At 46.3% G+C, this 20,114-nt stretch overlaps 1 protein-coding gene across 1 annotated transcript in view; it reads left to right on the top strand.

The window, feature by feature from the left end:
- Window positions 1-17,251, top strand: part of SMIM28 (small integral membrane protein 28) — a 42,699-nt gene extending 25,448 nt beyond the window's left edge. Inside the window, exon 2 of the mRNA XM_088451734.1 lies at window positions 16,091-17,251. Within this exon, the coding sequence (XP_088307860.1) occupies window positions 16,091-16,480 (390 nt within the window). The 3' untranslated portion in view covers window positions 16,481-17,251. The remainder of the gene's footprint in view (window positions 1-16,090) is intronic.
- Window positions 17,252-20,114: the final 2,863 nt, after the last annotated feature.

Genomic DNA, 20,114 nt, shown 5'->3' with positions numbered 1-20,114 from the left:
GGGCCGTATAAGGCCCCTGGAATCATTTGGTCTGGCCCTCTGAGCTTTTTTCTGCTAGCCTCATCTGGCTAGCAGGGTGCCTAGAATGCCACACTGCAGCCAGAATCTATGCAGCAGAGCCATCTGGGATACTTTAGACAGTCACACCTCTGCCCTTACAGCTCCCCGGAGCATCCTCAGGATGCCCCAGGCATTGCTGTAATCACCGGTGATTATGGCCCCGCCCCATGGGACATCACGCAGAGGTGGAATGGCCTGCACCGGGCCCGCGAATAATGTTATATATCTCAAAATGGCCCTCTGCAGAGAAAAGGTTCCCCACCCCTGGCTTAGAGGATTAATATCACTGCGGAATCGATCCGCACTGCAGCGCTGGGCACTGGGCAGCCATCACACTGACAGTGACTGTGTACTAGCTGCCTTGCTTCCTGTTCGCTAGCCGCTGGTCCCTCCCCCAGACCAGCCACCTGACAAAGAGAAGAGAGCACAGAGCAGCCAGCCGGGTCAGCCCACACATGCTGAGCAGCTGCAGCTCACTCCTGTCTACAGCAGCGTGGACTCCTCCCCAGGCAGCAGTGAGGACCCCAAAGCAGCGCACTTTTACAGAGGTAGATATGGAGAGGGGCAGGGGGCACCACTGACAGACATAAGGGGAGGGGTGTTACTGGCATATATGTGGTGGGTGGTACTGACAGAAGGGGGTGTTACTGACATGTGTGAGTGTTGGGGGGTGGCACTGACAGAAGGGGGATGTTACTGACATGGTAGTGTTGGGGGGTGGCACTGACGGACAGAAGGGAGGTGTTACTGACGTTTGAGTGTGGGGGGTGGCACTGACAGACAGAAGTGAATGTGGAAGGATTGCTAAGAAAGAGAGGGGGGATGTATGGGGTGTCACTGAGGCAGGGAGGAATGTGAGGGGATCGCTGAGAGAGAGGTAAATGGGGGGGCACTGAGGGAGTGAAATGTGGGGGATTACATCTGCCTGGTACAATAATGTTGTTTTTTTTTTGAGAAGGTAAATGTCTGTAGTCTGAAGGAGTTGGTGAGGGAGACACTGCAGGGCTAGAGTTGCAGAAACAGAAGGGGGGGTGGGGTAGCGGCCCTGCCTATTTTGTCAGTCCTGGGCCCCATGATTTCTCGTGGCAGCCCTGGTGCCCGGGGCATATTAAGAAAGGAGGGGGCCGTGTGCATTCCCCATCTGGGGCCCCCTCCTCTCTCCCCGGCAACCGGCAGTGAACTGAACGCAGCAGTAGACTCTGAGCACTAGTCTGTGCATGCGCAGGTCATAAGGAAAATGGTGCGTCCTCCATTTTCCTGGCAATTTCCCCACTGAGTATGCACAAAAAGCTGGGAAAATAGCTGCAGCTGCCTTTTTTCAGGCATTTTGTGCAGGGCTGCGACACCCGACGCGGGACTTCGTAAAGGTAAGTATTAGATAATATGAGTGCAGGGTGTGTGCGGTGTGGGCCCCCCCTGGACCCAGGGGCACATGTGCACCCATTATAGATACGCCCCCTGGGTTGTGCTTCTGTTTGTCCACACATTTTGTGGTTGGCAGCCACTGTCACTGGTTGTGCCTCTCACTTTGATCATAAATAATTTGATTTGGTCCTGGACTATCATTGTGTAATGAAGGAGCACACAGCCATATACTTTGTTTTTTCCCTAGGGGGAAAGCGGGGGTGTGGCGCGGTAGGGAGGGGTAGAGGGGGGGTGCCAAAGGAAACTTTCACCCTGAGCTCCACAAAGTCTAGAACCGGCCCTGCCAATGGTGGACAGTATTGCTGAGACTGTCTGTGCATCAAGTTATTGATAAATTAATTAGAAATTTTCTTTCCCATTCATTCATCATTAAATTGTCAGTAATATTTTCTATTACTGCTTTCATAGTAACATTTAGCCCATAGTGTTTGTACAGCAAATGGGGTAGATGTACTAAGCCTTGGAGAGAGATAAAGTAGATGGAGATAAGGCGGCTGATTCAGACCCGGACGGTATCTGCAGTACGTTCGCAATTGCCGATGGTTGCTAATCTGCACATGCGCAAACTACACTGAGTGATCACAGATCCCTCGCTCGCCAAGCAAAACCAGCCCAGCAGAGTGAGTGACAGGAGAGGCCGTTTGTGGGTGGTGACAGGGGCAGTCCAGTAAAAACGTGGGGTTGGAGATGCGAACGCAGGCGTGCCCGAGTGGTTCAACGCCGTTTTAGAGGCATGCATAAGTAACAGGCAGCATCATAGTACACGTCACCAGCCATTTTTTTCCTCGCAATGCTTGTGGTAAAAAAAGCTACCACAAGTTCACATCCGATAGTGGTCGATGTACCAATGTTTTCATAAATTTCCAGGAGATGACGTGGGGCAGTGGGCGTCTCTGCATACGCTCACACCATGACCACAATAGAAATAGTAATATAATAGAATGTTACTAGTGCTGCATGTTCTTCTCAGTATCACAAATTAAATGATTAGCACCCAACTGTGAATCTTTTAATGTGTCAGCCAGTAATAAATATACCTGTGCACCAACTAGGAGATGTGGAAAACATGCACAGTTAGGGGTGCACTGCTATAGACCATCAATAGGGTTAATTATTAATACTGTATAATAATAGACTACCCAGTACATAAGTAGACCAATAGGTACATATATGTCCAGGGCAGTGCTAGGCTCTTCTGCTGTTACCACAGACTCTCAGACATGCACCAATGCTCTGCAAAAAAAATATTCTGCTCAGACAGGATGGACCTATTGCCGTATCTAATGGCATACTGTCAGGGCCAGATTTCCCGCTAGGCATCCTAGGCGCTCGCCTAGGGCCCATCGGGACCCAAGGGGCCTGTGGACGGGCCCCCACCCGGCCATTTACAACTTCACAGCGCTCCCAGAGGAGCACTGCACGAGTACCGTGGTCCCGCCTCCAAATCCAAGAGAGTCCCGCGCGGCTGAGAAAGACTGTTGTATGCGGCCCGGCTGTCAGCCTGCGCGCGGCACACTGTGACTGCAGAGCAGACTCAAGTAAATAACTCACCAGCGGGGACCCGCCGCCCTGTCCCACTCCCTCCCATTCCCAGGCAGCTGATCCTTCATCCAGGCCAGCTAGCCCCGCCGCTACCCACCCCAGCAGCATTTAGAAGCAGTATCCCATCAGCAGCAAACAGTAGCAGTGCTGCAGGTAGGAGAGAGAGAGCTCAATATGTATACTGTTTAAGTGTATATATAAACACACACATATATCCCATTACTTTTGGCCCCTTAAAAAGTGGGAGGCACATATAGAACCCGTTGTAATTCCTACACCGTTCACCTGATTTGGATGTAATTACCCTCAAATTAAATCTGAAAGTCTGCAGGTAAAGCACATCTTGTTAGTTTCATTTCAAAGCCATTGTGGTGGTGAATAGAGGGCAAAATATGAAAATTCTGTCAATGTCCCAATATTTATGCACCTGACTGTATATACATACATACATACACACACACAGGAAATGGATCATTCCCATAATTTAGATAAATTCACACACATATGGGACCTTGGCCCTCATTCAGAGCCACTCGCTATTTGCGGTCATTCGTTCTAAAACAAGGGGTGGCTATTCAAATGAACCGTTCGCTCTTTGCGGTCTGTTCACTCCTCTAGGTCTGAACGAGCGAACAAAACTTGCGGTCGTTTTTTTAAAAAATACGCCCCGTGGCCGCTCGCATCCTACGTCATGTCCGCTATTTATTAGATTAATCGAGTACATCGACCAGGGTATGAACTGCTCGCTATTCTTGGGGTTGGTTTTTGTTACCACAATTTTGCGAGCAGTTCTGGCTATAAAATAACCCAGTGACGTGGTCAATGACGCTGCTGTTTTAATTATGCACACCCATAAAACGCCCGTTTTGACCTTTAAGCACGCCTGCGTTCGGATCTCCACTCCCCGTTTTCGAAGCACCTTCCCCTGTTACCACCCACATACGCCTACTCCTGTCACTCAAATTATCAGGCATTCGCTATTTTGCGAGCACATGAATCTCGACCGCACTGACTGGTTCGCTCATGCGTATAACGATCCGTACGCATGCGCAGTTGGGCAAACATCGCTCGGAACGAACGAGCGGCCGCTTACGAGCGGCTCTGAATCAGGGCCCTTATTCAGAGTCAATGCGCTCGTAAACGATTCGATGGTAAGGCCTGCGCAGCGGCCGCACTGAGCGTGCGCAAGCCCCGGAGCGATAGATAAACTCTGTCGCTCCGGAGCTCGCTACCATATGGGTGGCTGTCGATGGCCGGGGGGGGTGGTTTCCAAAACGGAGGCGTTCCTTAAGGAACGCCTACCGTTTTGTGGGTGGCCGCACTGACATCATCAGTGATGTCAGTGGGGAGCTTCCTGCTCCATCAGAGCAGGAAGCTCCCTGGGGCTTACGTAAGCCCCGATGGTCGCGATGGTGATCACCATCGCGACCATCAACCTGGTCGGTCGTTAAGCTGTGGGTGGTAACCCATAGTTTATCGATTGACAAGGAGGCGGCTGTTCAGGATGCAAGCAGCCGCCCTGATTCTGTGCGACCGCTTGCATCAAACGACTGCCTCTGAATGAGGTCCACAGTGCTACGGATTGTTTGAGGGAGGGGGCCCCAAACTTAGATCTTGCCTAGGGCCCCATGAGGTCTAAATCCGGCTCTGCAGACTGTGATCGCCGGTCTTGTATATGCTGGAATTATGCAACACAATATACTTTGTATGATGCATGTTAAAACTGGATAAGTGCTAATTATCCCCTCTTCATGGGCTAGTCCACTCGCTCTAAAATCAAGCATTTGGAAACCCCCCTCTAGAAATCCTGCGTTTGCCGCTGCCAAGGGGAGTCTGCATACACAAAGTGAACGCTCGTACAGATACGATGGGCGTGCTTATGCAAGTGATCGCTCCCCGCCGCGTCACTTTCAAATATTTGCATACGCATCGTGCGAAACAGTAGAAAACAAGACCTATTGACCGTCATCAATACATGGTAAGTGATAGACAGATATTGTTAAAGGTATCTATTCTCCACACTAATGTGGAACCCCCAGCTGTTGTCCCTTTTCCACTTAAATACTGTATATTACCCCTTATTGCAAGGTCTTGTAACTCAGTTTCCTCCATGTCAGAATCCTTGCACGTGCTGTGAAGCAGCGATGGCACTGCTAGCACATTCCTGGTTACGGCCTTCGTCTGAATGAGGAACCTATGCTGTAGCTTCTAATGTCAGCATATCCACTTGGGTTCGGGTGTGTTGTATTTGTGTTGCTTTGCAGCTGTGTTTTCTTATGAGTTACATGCATTGAGATCAGTTGAGTGAACAATGGGCCTGATTCAGACCCACTCGCGAGCGGCTGTCCGCTCGCAAGTGGGTCGATGGTCTGCACTGAGCATGCGCACGACGGAGGGAGCTCCGTCGTGCGCATGCGCCAGACACGACGAGCGAAGGACTTTCCTTCGCTCGTTGTGTCCGATCAAAGGGGGCGTGCTGTCAATGTTGATTGACAGCACGCCCCCTTTGGTGGGCGTGCCGGGGGCGTGCCTCCCTGACGGGGGCGTTCCCACGGGAACGCCTCCCGTCAGAAGCCGGCCCACTGACATCACTAGTGATGTCAGTGGGAGTGATTTTGGCTCTGATAGAGCCAAAATCACTCCGGAGCTTGCGGTTGAAAACCTCAACCGCAGGCTCCGGCTCGCAATTTCGATGGTCGCGATGGTCACGACCATCGCGGCCATCAAAATGCACGCACGTATAGCCTGTGGGTGGTGACCCACAGCTATACGAGCGTCCAGGAGGACGCTCCATGAAAATGGAGCCCGGCCCTCATTCAGAGCGTGCGCTCTGCTCAGAGCGTACGGCTCTGAATGAGGGCCAATGTGTCAAACACATTTGCATGTTGTTTAACTGCTATTTGAACTTGCATTTTTAAGCACATTTCAAATGACAGCGGGTGCACAACCTTAAAGGCAGATCACGTTTATATCAAGCAAGATAAATATAACTTTAGATTTTAGATTAAATATAAATTTAGATGCCAGTTGCCCCACAAAACTTGCTGCAGAGACAGCTACTTCATTATTGGTGGAATGGAGGAAAGTGGGAAGCAACGAACCAACTGTTCTATTCACTAAGCCTTGGAGAGATATAAAATGGAGAAAGATAAGTCCCAGCCAATCAGCTCCTAACTGTCAGTTTACAGGTTGTGTTTGAAAAATGACAGTTACAAGCTGATTGGCTGGGACCTGCCTTTCTCCATTTTATCTCTCTCCAAGGCTTAGTGAATAGACCCCTGAGAGAAAGATCAGTTTCCTCAAAACCAAAATAGGGCTAAGCATCGAAGATCGATCTTCATGCCCTATGCATTGCGATTTTGGGATCCTGGGGGCATGATGTATCAATGGAATCAATGTACCATGATGCTGGCAGCAATGACCTCTTACCTGTTACATGGTGTCTTCATGGTTACTGTCCTCAACTCTTAAACTGTGCATGTGCACAAATAGTATCGATCCTGAAGAAGATAGATATTATTTACCTGATTATTCTTTGTATTAACGCACCCGTATGTGAAAAAAATTCATACAATCAACTTTTTATTGGAAAACTGAATAGGAAAGATTGTTATTTTCTTTCAGATTAAAGACTCAATAGGTCAGTGGTTCCCTGCTGTAATTGTGCGTGCGGGCCGATGTGCTTCAATGTTACCGATGTATACACAGGACTGCAGGTATTACAGATATGAGAAGGCAGCAGTGGGCGTTTCTATGCTGGCTGAGCTGTGACAGGCAATAGCATATTTCTGCAGGTTAATTGCGTGCTGAATCAGGCCCTTTACTAATATTTATGTAGCACCAGCATATTCTGTTGCAATTCACAATTGGGAACACAACAATAAAATGAGGCAGGGTATTAACAGATAGGGCTCTATTTACTACAATCCGCATTGGTAATGCAGATTGTAGTGTGATATTACCAACTGAATTCGCATTGCGAATTCAGGCAATATCACAGGGATTTACTACAAATCCCATGCAGGGATAGAGCTTGCGAGAAAGCTCTGTCCCTGCGAATCCCCTCCACACACTAGTCACGGTATTTTCGCTAAAAATTCTGTGACCAGTGCCCCGCGCATGTGCCGACCGACTGTCGCTGCTACCCCCCTGGCGCTAAGCCCCACCCCCATCATTAAGCCCTTCCCCGCAATCACGGACCCCCCCCGCGACCCCCCTCCCCCTCAATTACACTTGCCTGCCTGATCCGGGCTCCGGTGATGTCTTCCATGTCCTCCGGTCAGTTGATATCCCATACTGCACTTGGACCCGATCACCCGAAGACAAGGCCGCAGTGCAGCATGGGAGACCAGCTGACTGGAGGGAGGACTCCAGGTACCCGGAGCCCCGACCACCGGTCCCTGGAGTCATGTAAGTACATAATTTTTTTGTATTTTTTTTTTACAGTGAATCAGCGTGTGGTCTGTTTAGTCCACACAGCTGATTACTGGGGCCGACGCCCGGCTCTGCTCTCCCCGTTAGAGCAGGGTAGGAGTCCGGTACCGGGGAAGACCCTGGATAACGCCACCTCCAGGTGGCGTTATTATCACAGGGCTTTCCCCGGTATTTTTTTACAATTTATTTTTAGTAACTCTGGTCGGATCACATTTCCCATTACAATTATGGGAAATGCGATCTGCTTACTAAAAATAAGTGATACTTAGGGGTTGGAGTAGAATTTTACGAATTCTACTCCAATTGCCCTTTAGTAACTGTAGGTGAAACTAAAATAATGTGAAAAGGGTGTGAAAACACCCTTTTTCACTTTATTTTAGTAAAAATAATGTTAATAAATAGAGCCCATAGGGCTCTATTTACTACAATCCGCATATTGAATGCGGATTGTAGTGTGATATTACCGAGTGAATTCGCATTGCGAATTCCGGCAATATCACAGGGATTTACTATAAATCCCTTGCAGGGACAGAGCTTGCGATAAAGCTCTGTCCCTGCGGATCCCATCCGCACTCTAGTCGCGCTATTTTCGGAAAAAATACCGCGACTAAGAGCCCGCGCATGCGCCGACCCACCGTCGCTACTACCCCCCCACCGACGCTAAGCCCCGCCCCCGGCGCTAAGCCCCGCCCCCCGCGATCGCGGACCCCGCGACCCCCCCCCCCGTGACCCCCCCCCCTTCATTACACTTACCTGCACCTCCTGGCCTCCGGTGATCTTCTCCGGGCTTCCCGATCAGGTGATCTCCCATACTGCACTGGGACCCGATCACCTGATGACCGGGCCCCAGTGCACTGTGGGAGACCAGCTGACCGGAGAGGAGCCATCACCGGAGGCCCGATCACCGGTCCCTGGATTCAGGTAAGGAAAAAAAAATTTTCTTTTTTTTTCTTTTTTTTTTACAGTAATCAGCTTGCGGTCTACTTAGACCACATAGCTGATTACTGGTACCGGCTCCCGCCTCTGCTCTCCCCGTTAGAGCAGAGTGGGAGCCCGGTAACCGGGGGAGACCCTGGATAACGCCACCTCCAGGTGGCGTTATTATCACAGGGCTTCCCCCGGTATTTTTTTACAATTTATTTTTAGTAACTTGCACACAGATCACATTTCCCATTACAATTATGGGAAATGCGATCTGCTTTACTAAAAATGAGTGATAATGGGGGTTGGAGTAGAATTTTACTAATTCTACTCCAATTGCCCTGTAATAACTACAGGTGAAACTAAAATAATGTGAAAAGGGTGTGAAAACACCCTTTTTCACTTTATTTTAGTAAAAATAATGTTAATAAATAGAGCCCATAGAGAGGTAAGACTATATTGCTTAAAAGCTTACAATCTATAGGATAACAGTAGTTTAATACATGAGTACAAGTGCCACATATTGCATGTTGGTCCAGCAATATAGGTTGGTCCATGCTGGTATATGGTCAGAGGTTTGTTTGACCATGAAAAGAGAACACATGTAAATTTTGTGTGAACTTTGATTACGGGTGTTCATTGGTTAGAATAGTTTTGGGAGGTAAGGAATTTTACAAGTTTGCTGCTGAGGTTCCATTTTCAGTCCCAGTAGCACACAGATATACAAGTGTCACATATGAAATTACTCAGCACAGTGTCCTGGTGCATCCTAGTCACATCACATTGCAAACTAGATGCATTTTTGGCGATAAAAGATGTCCAACGCTAGCAGAGAACCTGGTGGCTCATTCACGCCAGGCATTTTGCGCTGCATTGCGTTTTGAAGCTAGATGAGTAAGGACACATCTGGAAAGGGCAGAGGTGTTGAGTTGGGAGATATTTTGTGACAAGTGAAAAGATGTACAGTATGTTTGTGTAGTCTTGTCTGTGGCCCCCTATTATCCACTAAGCTTGATCTTCCAGGGCTTGTAGACCAATAGAGGAAAGACCTATAGTCAGAGCCAGTGCTACCGTTAGGCAGCTGCCTAACGTGCCAGCCACTGAGGGGTGCCGCTGAGTCCACAAAAAAAATGATTTCTCTTCCAGTCCCAGTTTGGATTACTGATGGCAAAGGCTGATGCAGGAACTCCCCCAGCCCCCAGCACTGCACTCTCACTTGTTAGTGCAGTAGAGTCAGCAGCAGTTGTGGCTGCCCCTTCCCTCTCCTCCAGTCCTTACCTCTGGGTGCCAGCCTGTCATTCACATAAGAAGCTCTGACCCCCCCCCCCCTGCCAGATAACACGAGGAGCTGCTACTGCTGAATGGAGCCTAGTCAAATATGTTATGCCTTTTTGGTGAGCAGAAAGGATTATTGGGTGGGTTAGTGAGTGTGTTAATGAGTACAGACAGGCTTAGTGCGTTCGTGGGGTGGTTTTATTGCTTACAGGGTTAGTGTGTGTGTGTTGGGGGGCTTAATGAGAGCTTGCAGTGTGAATGTGTGTCTGGTGTTTAATGAGTGCTGGCAGAGTGAGTGTGTGGGGGGGGGTTTAATGAGTGCTGACAGGGTTAGTGTGTTTTTGTTAATGAGTGCTGAAAGGGTTAGTGTGTGTGTGGGTTGGTTAATGGGTACTGACATATATTGGGGTAGAGATGTGTGGCTTAAATATGTATTGGGGCACGGATGTCTGGAATATTGTATTGGGGGCATAGCTGTGTGGCATATAAAAAATGTGTGGCACGTGTGTGGCATATGTATTGGAGGCACTGTGTGGCATAATTCATGGCTATGTGGCATACAATAAATTTGGACCACAGCTATGTGGCATATGTATTGAGGACACAAATGCGTGGCATATTATATATTGGGGCACAAATGTGTTGCATGTTTTATATATTAGAGGCATTGATGTGTAGCATAATTATGAAATGGGAATATAGCTGTGTTGCATATAATGCATTTGTGACACTGATGTGTGGCATAATATGCATTGGGGACACTATTATGAGGTACATTATGATTATAGGGCTATGCTGTGTAGCATATTAGTTGCAACATTTCTATATAGTTTATGAATTGGGGTCACTAATGTGTGGCATAGTATGAATTGGAGGGAGCAGAGGCAGTGGGTGAAATGTTGCCTAGGGTGCCCAGAAACATGGCACCGGCCCTGCCTGTAGTGTGGGGTTTCCCTATCACCATTTCACCAACCCTAGGCTGTTGGCACCAGGACTTTCTCCCCCCCCCCCCACACACACACCTCCTAAGTTTAACCCTTGTGTCAATAGCACCAATGCTATTCTCCACCCCACCCCCCTTGGTAGATTGGGGTGGGGTTAATAACCTGTGAATAATTGATCCGGTACATTTTATCCATGGTGTACTACAGGTTCCAGCATGTCTGGCTGTCTGTATAATGAAATCCATAGTGCAGCAGAAATAAATATATATATATATATATATATAATATATATATTATATAAAATAAAAAACCTGCATATGAAGCTATGTTTTATTGTATACATATTACTGTATATGTTGCAAAAGTATTAAATCCTTAAAGTAAACAGATTATATTTGTCTGTATCAAAGTTTGTTCCAGACACTATTTTTATTGTAGTCTTAAAGTAAATTGTCAAACTCAGAATTCATTATTTGTCTACAGATTTGTTAAACAAAATACCCTGAAAAACTTTTACATAGCCTACCGAGTGTTATCAGAGATAAGATGACTTTTACCACAAATTCTGTATTATTTGTTATCTTTTACCAGAATTTCCTTATACAGTAGATCTTCACTCATAACTCTCAAAAAAGTAAAGACACACAAGACCTCAGTGGAAGGGAATGCCTAAATGGGCAGAGAAGCAGGGGCCTGCCATCCCATATGGGGCCGGGTGATTTTGAGTTATGAGCTTAAGGGCCTGATTCAGAGACGGACGCTCTGAACGAGCCTCGCTCTGAATCAGGGCATTTTTATTGTTTGTTTGTTCGGCCTCCTGGCCACTCGCATAGCTGTGGGTGACCACCCACAGCTATTGCAAATGGCCAGGTTGATGTTCTCGAAGGTCAAGACCATCGCGATCATCGGGCTTGCGACGGGACCCTTGTGGTAAGCCCCAGAGAGCTTCTGGCTCTAATAGAGCTTGAAGCTCTCCCACTGACATCACTGGTGATGTCAGTGGGGCCGCCCCCAAATGGCAGGCGTTCCTTCAGGAACGCCTCCGTTTGGCCAGTCACCACCCCTGCTCGCCTACCAAAAGGGGCGAGCTGTCGATCACCATCGACAGCTCGCCCCCTTTGTTGCGACACCTGGAGCGACGGTGCACCCGTCGCTAGCCGGGTCTCGCGCATGCGCACGACGGAGCCGGCTCCATCGTGTGCATGCCCAGTGGCAAAAATCGACCCGGTTGCGAGCGCTCAGCGCTTGCGACCGGGTCTGAATCAGGCCCTATGCTCCCATCTGGGATATTTTTCATTATTTTGTTTTTTTGGAATAGAAAGGTTTTTTTACTTTAAGCTGTGACAGATCTTTCAATGTTTGTGCAAGAACTGTTCTGGGCCTTAAAAAAACACATATTAACATAATTTCACTAACGTGTTTGCTCCTAAATAGAGATATTTAAAATCTGGCATGTTTGCAGCTACAATGTAAAGCTATTGAGGTCACCTTTATTCACCTATTTAAGGAAATTAATCTGCAGAGTGTAATAATAGACCACATTAGATTGATCCATTATCTGTACTTTCTAAGGACAACATTGTGGGCTTTGTACAAGGTTGTCAAAAGTTCTCAAATCTGACACTGATCCCTCTTCCTCTTCTAATGCATGAGCTAATGAATGTGCTTCATTTTTCTATACAAATATGCATACACTATGCACTGGTATACAGTCAGGTGCATAAATATTGGGACATTGACAGAATTTTCATATTTTGGCCTCTATTCACCACCACAATGGCTTTGAAATGAAACAAACAAGATGTGCTTGAACTGCAGACTTTCAGATTTAATTTGAGGGTAATTACATCCAAATCAGGTGAACGGTGTAGGAATTACAACGGTTTCTATATGTGCCTCCCACTTTTTAAGGGGCCAAAAGTAATGGGACAAACTAAACAATCCTAAATCTAACTTTCACTTTTTAATAGTTTGTTGCAAATCCTTTGCAGGCAATTACAGCCTCAAGTCTGTAACGCATAGACATCACCAGACGCTGGACGCTGGGTTTCATCCCTGGTGATGCTCTACCAGGCCTCTACTGCAAATGTCTTCAGTTCCTGCTTGTTCTTGGGGGATTTTCCCTTCAGTTTTGTCTTCATCAAGTGAAATGCATGCTCAATCAGATTCAGGTCAGGGGATTGACTTGGCCATTGCATAACATTCCACTTTTTAGCCTTAAAAAACTCTTTGGTTGCTTTTGCAGTATGCTTCGGGTCATTGTCCATCTGAAGCATTTGACTGAATATGAGCATATAATATTGCCTGAAACACTTCAGAATTCATTCTGCTGCTTTTGTCAGCAGTCACATCATCAATAAATACAAGGGAACCAGTTCCATTGGCAGCCATACATGTCCACGCCATGACACTACCACCACCATGCTTCACTGATGAGGTGGTATGTTTTGGAGCATGAGCAGTTCCTTTCCTTTTCCATACTCTTCTCTTCCAATCACTCTGGTACAAGTTGATCTTTGTCTCATCTGTCCATAGGATGTTGTTCCAGAACTGTAATGGCTTTTTTAGATGTTGTTTGGAAAACTAATCTGGTCTTCCTGTTTTTGTGGCTCACCAATGGTTTACATCTTGTGGTGAACCATCTATATTCACTCTTGTGAAGTCTTCTCTTGAATGTTGACTTTTACACACATATACCTACCTCCTGGAGAGTGTTCTTGATTTGGCCAACTGTTGTGAAGGGGTTTTTCTTCACCAGGGAAATAAGTCTTCTGTCATCGACCACAGTTGTTTTCCGTGGTCTTCCGGGTCTTTTGGTGTTGCTGAACTCTCCGGTGCATTCTTTCTTTTTAAGAATGTTCCAAACAGTTGATTTGGCCACACCTAATGTTTTTGCTATCTCTCTGATGGGTTTGTTTTGATTTGTCAGCCTAATGATGGCTTGTTTCACTGATAGTGACAGCTCTTTGGATCTCATATTGAGAGTCGACAGCAACTGATTCCAAATGCAAATGTCACACCTAGAATCAACTCCAGACCTTTTACCTGCTTAATTGATAATGAAATAACGAGGGAATAGCCCACACCTGTCCATGAAATAGCTTTTGAGTTGATAGTCCCATTAGTTTTGGCCCCTTAAAAAGTGGGAGGCACATATAGAAACCGTTGTAATTCCTACACTGTTCACTGGATTTGGATGTAATTACCCTCAAATTAAATCTGAAGGTCTGCAGTTAAAGCACATCTTGTTTGTTTCATTTCAAAGCCATTGTGATGCTGAATAGAGGCCAAAATATGAAAATTCTGTCAATGTCTCAATATTTATGCACCTGACTGTATTTACATGGGCTGGGTACGGGATGCCAGTGCTCAGGATACCGGTGCTCTGGATCCCGACTGGGTTACAATGCCAACAACTACCGGTACGTAGGCTAACCCTAACCTTACCCCTAAGCCTAACCCTTCCTCCATGCAGCCTAAATCTAACCCTCCCCCCCCCATGAAGCTTAACCCTAACCCCAGGGGCGTCTTTAGAGAGGAGGAGGCCCATGTGCATCTCCTGTCACGGGCCCCCTCCTCTTACCCCAGCAATTGGCAGCCGACTGAAGTGGCTGGCTGGCCACCGCAGAGTCAGTAGACTCTGGGCACTAGAGTGTGCCCAGAGTCTACTGCGCATGTGCAGATCACAGGGGAAATGGCGTGGCCGCCATTTTCCCGGCAATTTCCTCACAGCGCATGCGCAAAATGTCCATAAAAATGGCCGCGTTGGATATTTTCTGGCGTTTTGTGCAACGCTGAGAGACCCGACACGGTACCTCAGAGAGGTAAGTTTTAGATAATATGAATGCAGGGTGTGCGGTGCGGGCCCTCCCATGACCCATGGGCCCATGTACACCACACACCCTGCACCCATTATAGATACGCCCCTGTCTAACCCTTTCCATAGTGCCTAACACTAACCTCTAACCCTAACCCTTCCCATAACCCCAATACTTACCATCGGGATGTCAGCTGTCGGGATGCTGGTGCTGGGATTCTGACTGGTGTTTGAATTCCGGCGCCAGCTTTCTGAGTGCCGGCATCCCAACCGGGGATCATAACTACATCCCATATACAGACACTGCACTAACAGATAGATATATATATAATTATACTCCAAACATATATATATATACACACACCTAATATACAGTATATACATAAACATGTATACTCTACACTCTCACTGAAGTGCCTTAGGGGTGTATTATGACAACACAACATTTTGGAATATCAACACCAGAATGTCAACAGGTTCTGAATTTCGACAGCCAGAATATCAACATTGACATTAGATCGACAACTGATATGTCGACATTCACAAATGTTGACTTGATTACAATGTCGACATGTTCCTAATGTCGACATTTAACATGTAGACACAAGAACATCGACATATATGTTTTTTGCATATTTCATTCTAACTCTAAGCCTAACCATAACCCTAAAAATAGCAAAAAAAAATGTATTGTTGACATTCTAGTGTTGACATTATGAACATGTCAACATTTTAACCATGTTGCCATTTGCAAATGTCGACATTTTTATTGACGACTTTATGTCCATGTCTACATTCTGACTGTTGACTGTAATACACAACCCACACTAATAGAGAAGTGCACATACACACAGATTCCCCTAATGAAGAGATACAGACACACACTGCACTAACACAAACACTGCATTACACACACACTCCAAGTCAGCTTTCTGGATACACCCCCAGCTCACACTGGTTCCTCTCTCCACTACTCCTTATCTATCCAATACTCAAAGCAAGAGCTCTGCTTGGCAGGACTTGCACTTTCAGGAGCACTCACAGTAAAGCTGGCCATACACGGTGCGATATGCACCGTGCAACGCGATGGGGGATCCGACGTCCGATATATCGGGCGGTTCCCACACACGGTGCGATCAGCTGGCCGACCACCCAATATGCCGGCTCCCCCACCCGCATAGCATTGCATAGGATCACACATAGCATCCCCAGATTGACTGAACCTGCAGTAAGATCTGGGGATACGATGTACGACCCCACGGAAGTGCGCTCTGTTCGATATCATGCCCACGGTACGATAGAGCAGCCAAATCGTACCAATCCGTCGGATCGGCTGCTTTATCACACCGTGTATGGGGGCCATAAGCTGTGCTATAAACCATCCTGAACATGTGTTGTCACATTAAGCCCGACCTCAAAGTCTACACATTCAGTTTTCATGTTTTGTCACTACCCAAATTCTAATCCCCTTTCTCACCAACTGAACTATGCCAGATAACTATGTATATTGTAAAAATGTAATTAAACACCACAGCTATTTGTTTTGGCATGTATAGTATGCCAAATGTGCAACATAATTTCCTATTCTAGTCAATAGTAACTTTTCTCCTTAGTCTTAACTAATGTTGATATTAATGTGTAAAATAAATGTGTATTCTCTTCCCTTCTGCAGAGCAAGCATCCCAATCAAATCAATTCCACCAAAGAAGACTTACAGCCATTCTTGTGCATCATACTTCCAACAACAGCACTGCTGGTAATAGGGTTCTTTGCCCTGTTCCTCTATCGGAGATGCCGACATAAGATCCCACAAGGCCAAATCTTTGCTATAAGTCTCCAGGAGAATGTTCCAGATAGAGAAATGGACTTCTTCTCCAACATGCCCTGGAGTACAGAGCCTTTTCAGTATTGTACATTGATACCAGATGCCTCATTTCTAACCATATGCTTGCCCCCTCCTTATGAGGAGGCAATCCTGAAGACATCTAGTGACTCCTGTATTAGTATCTATCAGGACCCAGTGCCTCCATATGAAGAAAGACCTCGCAGGTCTAGCAAATAATGTTAAGACCCCGGAATGTACAGTAAACTTTATAAAAGGACTTCGGCTGGACCTAGAAGTCCTAGAATAAAACCAATATGTAGCAGCTTCCAATGTAAGGGCTTTTTACAACACAGATTGCACAAACAGACAAATATAATGTTTTATACTGTATAAAGAATATGAATAAGTAGACAAATTAGCAGATTGCAATATATATGCTGGCCTATTGCAATCATTCTGTCTCTGCACACTGTACATGAGGGCTCATTTACTATCACTGCATTTTTGTTGCAACCGACCAATAATTGGCATTTTACTATCTAGATCTAGAGCATGCTAGATAATGCAGGAATATATCTGCTTCCAGTGCATATGTTTAAACATGCAGTGTTAGTAAAGCAGTCCTTTTGTCTTTAATATTGGCTGGGCAATGCAGCAAATGTATACAGTACATGTAATTGTAATGATTGCACCAATTTTATACATGTTTTATTTATTCCTAAATAGCATTGATATCATACTATGTAGTGCGTAGAATATCACAGCATCCGTGAACCTCAAAACGTACAATCTGTTTTTTATGCCTGGACACAGGAAAGTGAAGAGAATTGCCTTGAAATGCACTATCCCAGTATCATTATTTTACTAATGCACAAGAGTTCTTGTTAAGTAGTTACTCAGTTCCTTGTAGAACTCTGACACCCTAATCTCAGTGTTTACTGCCAATGGAATTGTACAGTTTTACCCATAACTCAGCTTTAACCAAATAAAGAAGATATTGTTATCACATGGACCAAACATAGGGATTTTTTTTCTGCATTTACGTCATTTTTAATTGTACTTAGTGATGTTCATTAAATGTATTATGTTTACTTGTAATCATATCCACTAACAGACTTTATAATGGTGTAATGCAGTAATTTCAGGGTTTACAACCTTATGCTCATATATAGAATACATTGTTTTTGGAGAATATTCTTATATTTATATGAAGGGATACAGGGCCGGACGGCCCATTACGCCAGGTATGCAGTCACGCACGGCGCCAAGTTGTAAGGGCGGCAGAGTCCCGCCGCTGTCCCCCAAAGATGACGGAAATGAATTACGAGTCACACTGACTCCTTTTAGGCCCCTGCCTGAACACCGGCCCACAACTTGATTAATGACAGGCCAGGGACGGTTGGAGGGAGAGGAGTGGCCACTCTCTTCTCCTCCCCTCAGCTCCTCCCCCCAGAGTGACAAAGCTTACCTTTGCCCAGCTGGAAGGGGAGGAGGGGCCTCGCTCTCCACTCTCCTCGGCTCCTCCCCTCCAACCCCAGCTTATTCTCTCTCTCTGTCTGTGCTACTGCTTGGACGCCGGGGATCTGACATCATGATCCCGTGACCGTCCCCGGCGTTAAGTATTTCCAGGGTTAGGAAGAGCCATCTACGCGCTGCAGTTCTGGCCCCAGGTGAGTCAATTGAATTACTTTTGTATTTGTCATGCTGTCAACCTCTCCCTGTCGTCACCCTGTCCCTGTCACCCATTGGTCATTCTTTCCTTGTCACCCACAGCTTTCACTGTCTCCTGGCGTCACCCTCTCCCAGTTGTCACCCTCTCCCTGTCACCTAGTGCTGTCACCCACTGACTGTCTCCCTCTGCCTCTTGTCACCCTGTTCCTTTCACCCATTGGTCATTCTCTCCCTGTCACCCACTCTGTCACCTAGTGCTTCAACCCTCTCCCTGTCGTCACCCTCTCCCTGAATATGTATCTTATAGTGTAATTGTAGCTTGGCACACAGGGTGGTCATGCTGTATAGGGGCCCTATAACACTTCATACATTTTCATGTGGTGGCCTATGAGTGTGTTTTTTTCATGCAAATCCTATGTGTTTTAATACTTTTGTGTGTGTGTTTTTTTCTCATGTGGGGATCTATGTGTGTTTTTTTTCTGCAAAGCATATGTATTTTATGTTCACGTGGTGACAAGATGTGTTTGTTTTTTTTAATGCGGAGTATGTGTTTGGTTTTTTCATGCAAAGCCTATGTGGTTTTTTTTTTTTTTTTTCATGTTTGGCCTATGTATATATTTTTTATTTATCACTTGGGGCCCCACATAGTGGAGGTTAATGTGCGTGGATTTTTCCCCCCGTTGGGTCAGTATGTAGTCAGGAAGCAATCCCGGCATGGGACTAATGATAGTCGTCGAAAATACAGACGCCTATCATTATCCAGATGCCAAAATCCCGACGCCCGGCAAACTGAACGAAGGTAAGCCGTTGGTCAGGACCTTTTAGCCACGGGAGGGGGGGTTAGGTTTAGGGACTCCCTGTGGGATGGTTAGGCTAGGATAAGGTGGGTTAGGCACCCCCGGGGGGAGGTTAGGGTTAGACACCACCCCGGGAGGGTTAGGTTTAGGGTGCAGGAAGGGGGGTTAGGTTTAGGCATCCCTGGGGGGCGGTTGTGGTTAGGCGCTAGGGGTGGGTGGTTAGGGTTAGGCACCCCTAAGGGAGGGTTAGGTTTGGGGGGGTGGGAGGGTTAGTCGGGAATTGCAGCTTTCTGTCTTCCTGTGTCGGTATTACATCCGCTGGACTTACGTCTGGCGGTATGTCATACCGATTCTGTTGGGTCCACTGTATATTATTACTAAGGATTAAATTTGGCCGGAGAGGGTGATAAGGTCCCCTAGCAGAATTGTGGAAGTAAAGTTTTGTAGGTAATTTACCCCCACTCAAGACTTGCCGACACATGGACAGCAGTTATCTGTCCAGGTGATGTCAGCCAAATAGGAGTGACCACTTCCCACTGTCGATTAGGGGCAATGTTAAATATGTGCATAAGGCATGCACAGCACATGCACTTGGCTTGATTGATTAAGAGACCCAGGGTGGATTTACCCCAAGTGGTATTGTGTGTAAGAACAGGATAAAAGAAGGGCTTGTGTGCTCTGATTGTGTGTGTATCCTCTGAACATCAAAGATTGTACTTTTGTGACATATGTATGCTGTGATTTGCCCTAAGCACCTCCCACAAGGGACTTGGAGGGGTATTCAATATGGGAGCGAAAAGTCCGTGCTGGACTTTTCGCTCCACATCGGAGCTTTTCCTGGGATAAAGTATCGGGCGCGCGCATGCTTTATCCCAGTATTCAATTAAAAATCAGCGAAAACGGGACCTGGCGAATTGGGAGGAACAAAAAGAAACCGTGAATTTTCGGGAATTGTAGGACCCCCCTAAAGCTGTCCAGACATGGGAGATCACTATAGGTACCCCCGTTTTTGGCTTCAGAAGAAAGTCAGGGTTTTAAATAGCCACGGCAGGTGTTTTTTTTCCCGACATTGAAGAAGTGATGCAGAAGAGCACTTAGGTTTTTTTTTTCCGTTTTTTTAAGTGGTCCCATCAAATTTGGGGTACATGAAAATGGGGGGAAGCATTTTTTTAAGTCCCTAGAATGACTTTTCAAAATTCTGCAAAAATGCACCTGCCGCTAGAACCTGCATTCTAGAAAACACCTGCCGCATACATGGGCTATTCCGCTAATTAAATAATTTTTTCAAACACTTTTTTTTTAAACCCCAAAATGAAAGTTAATTTTTTGGGGTGTCCTGATTTTTATTTTTAATTTTTTTTTACACAGTTTCTTTTTAAATTACATTAGCAGGGGTGCGGGCT

This window comes from Taudactylus pleione, unplaced genomic scaffold, assembly GCF_031769625.1.
Source record: "Taudactylus pleione unplaced genomic scaffold, aTauple2 ptg000006l, whole genome shotgun sequence".
Lineage (NCBI taxonomy): Eukaryota > Metazoa > Chordata > Amphibia > Anura > Myobatrachidae > Taudactylus > Taudactylus pleione.
This window is presented reverse-complemented; position numbering and strand designations above follow the sequence as displayed.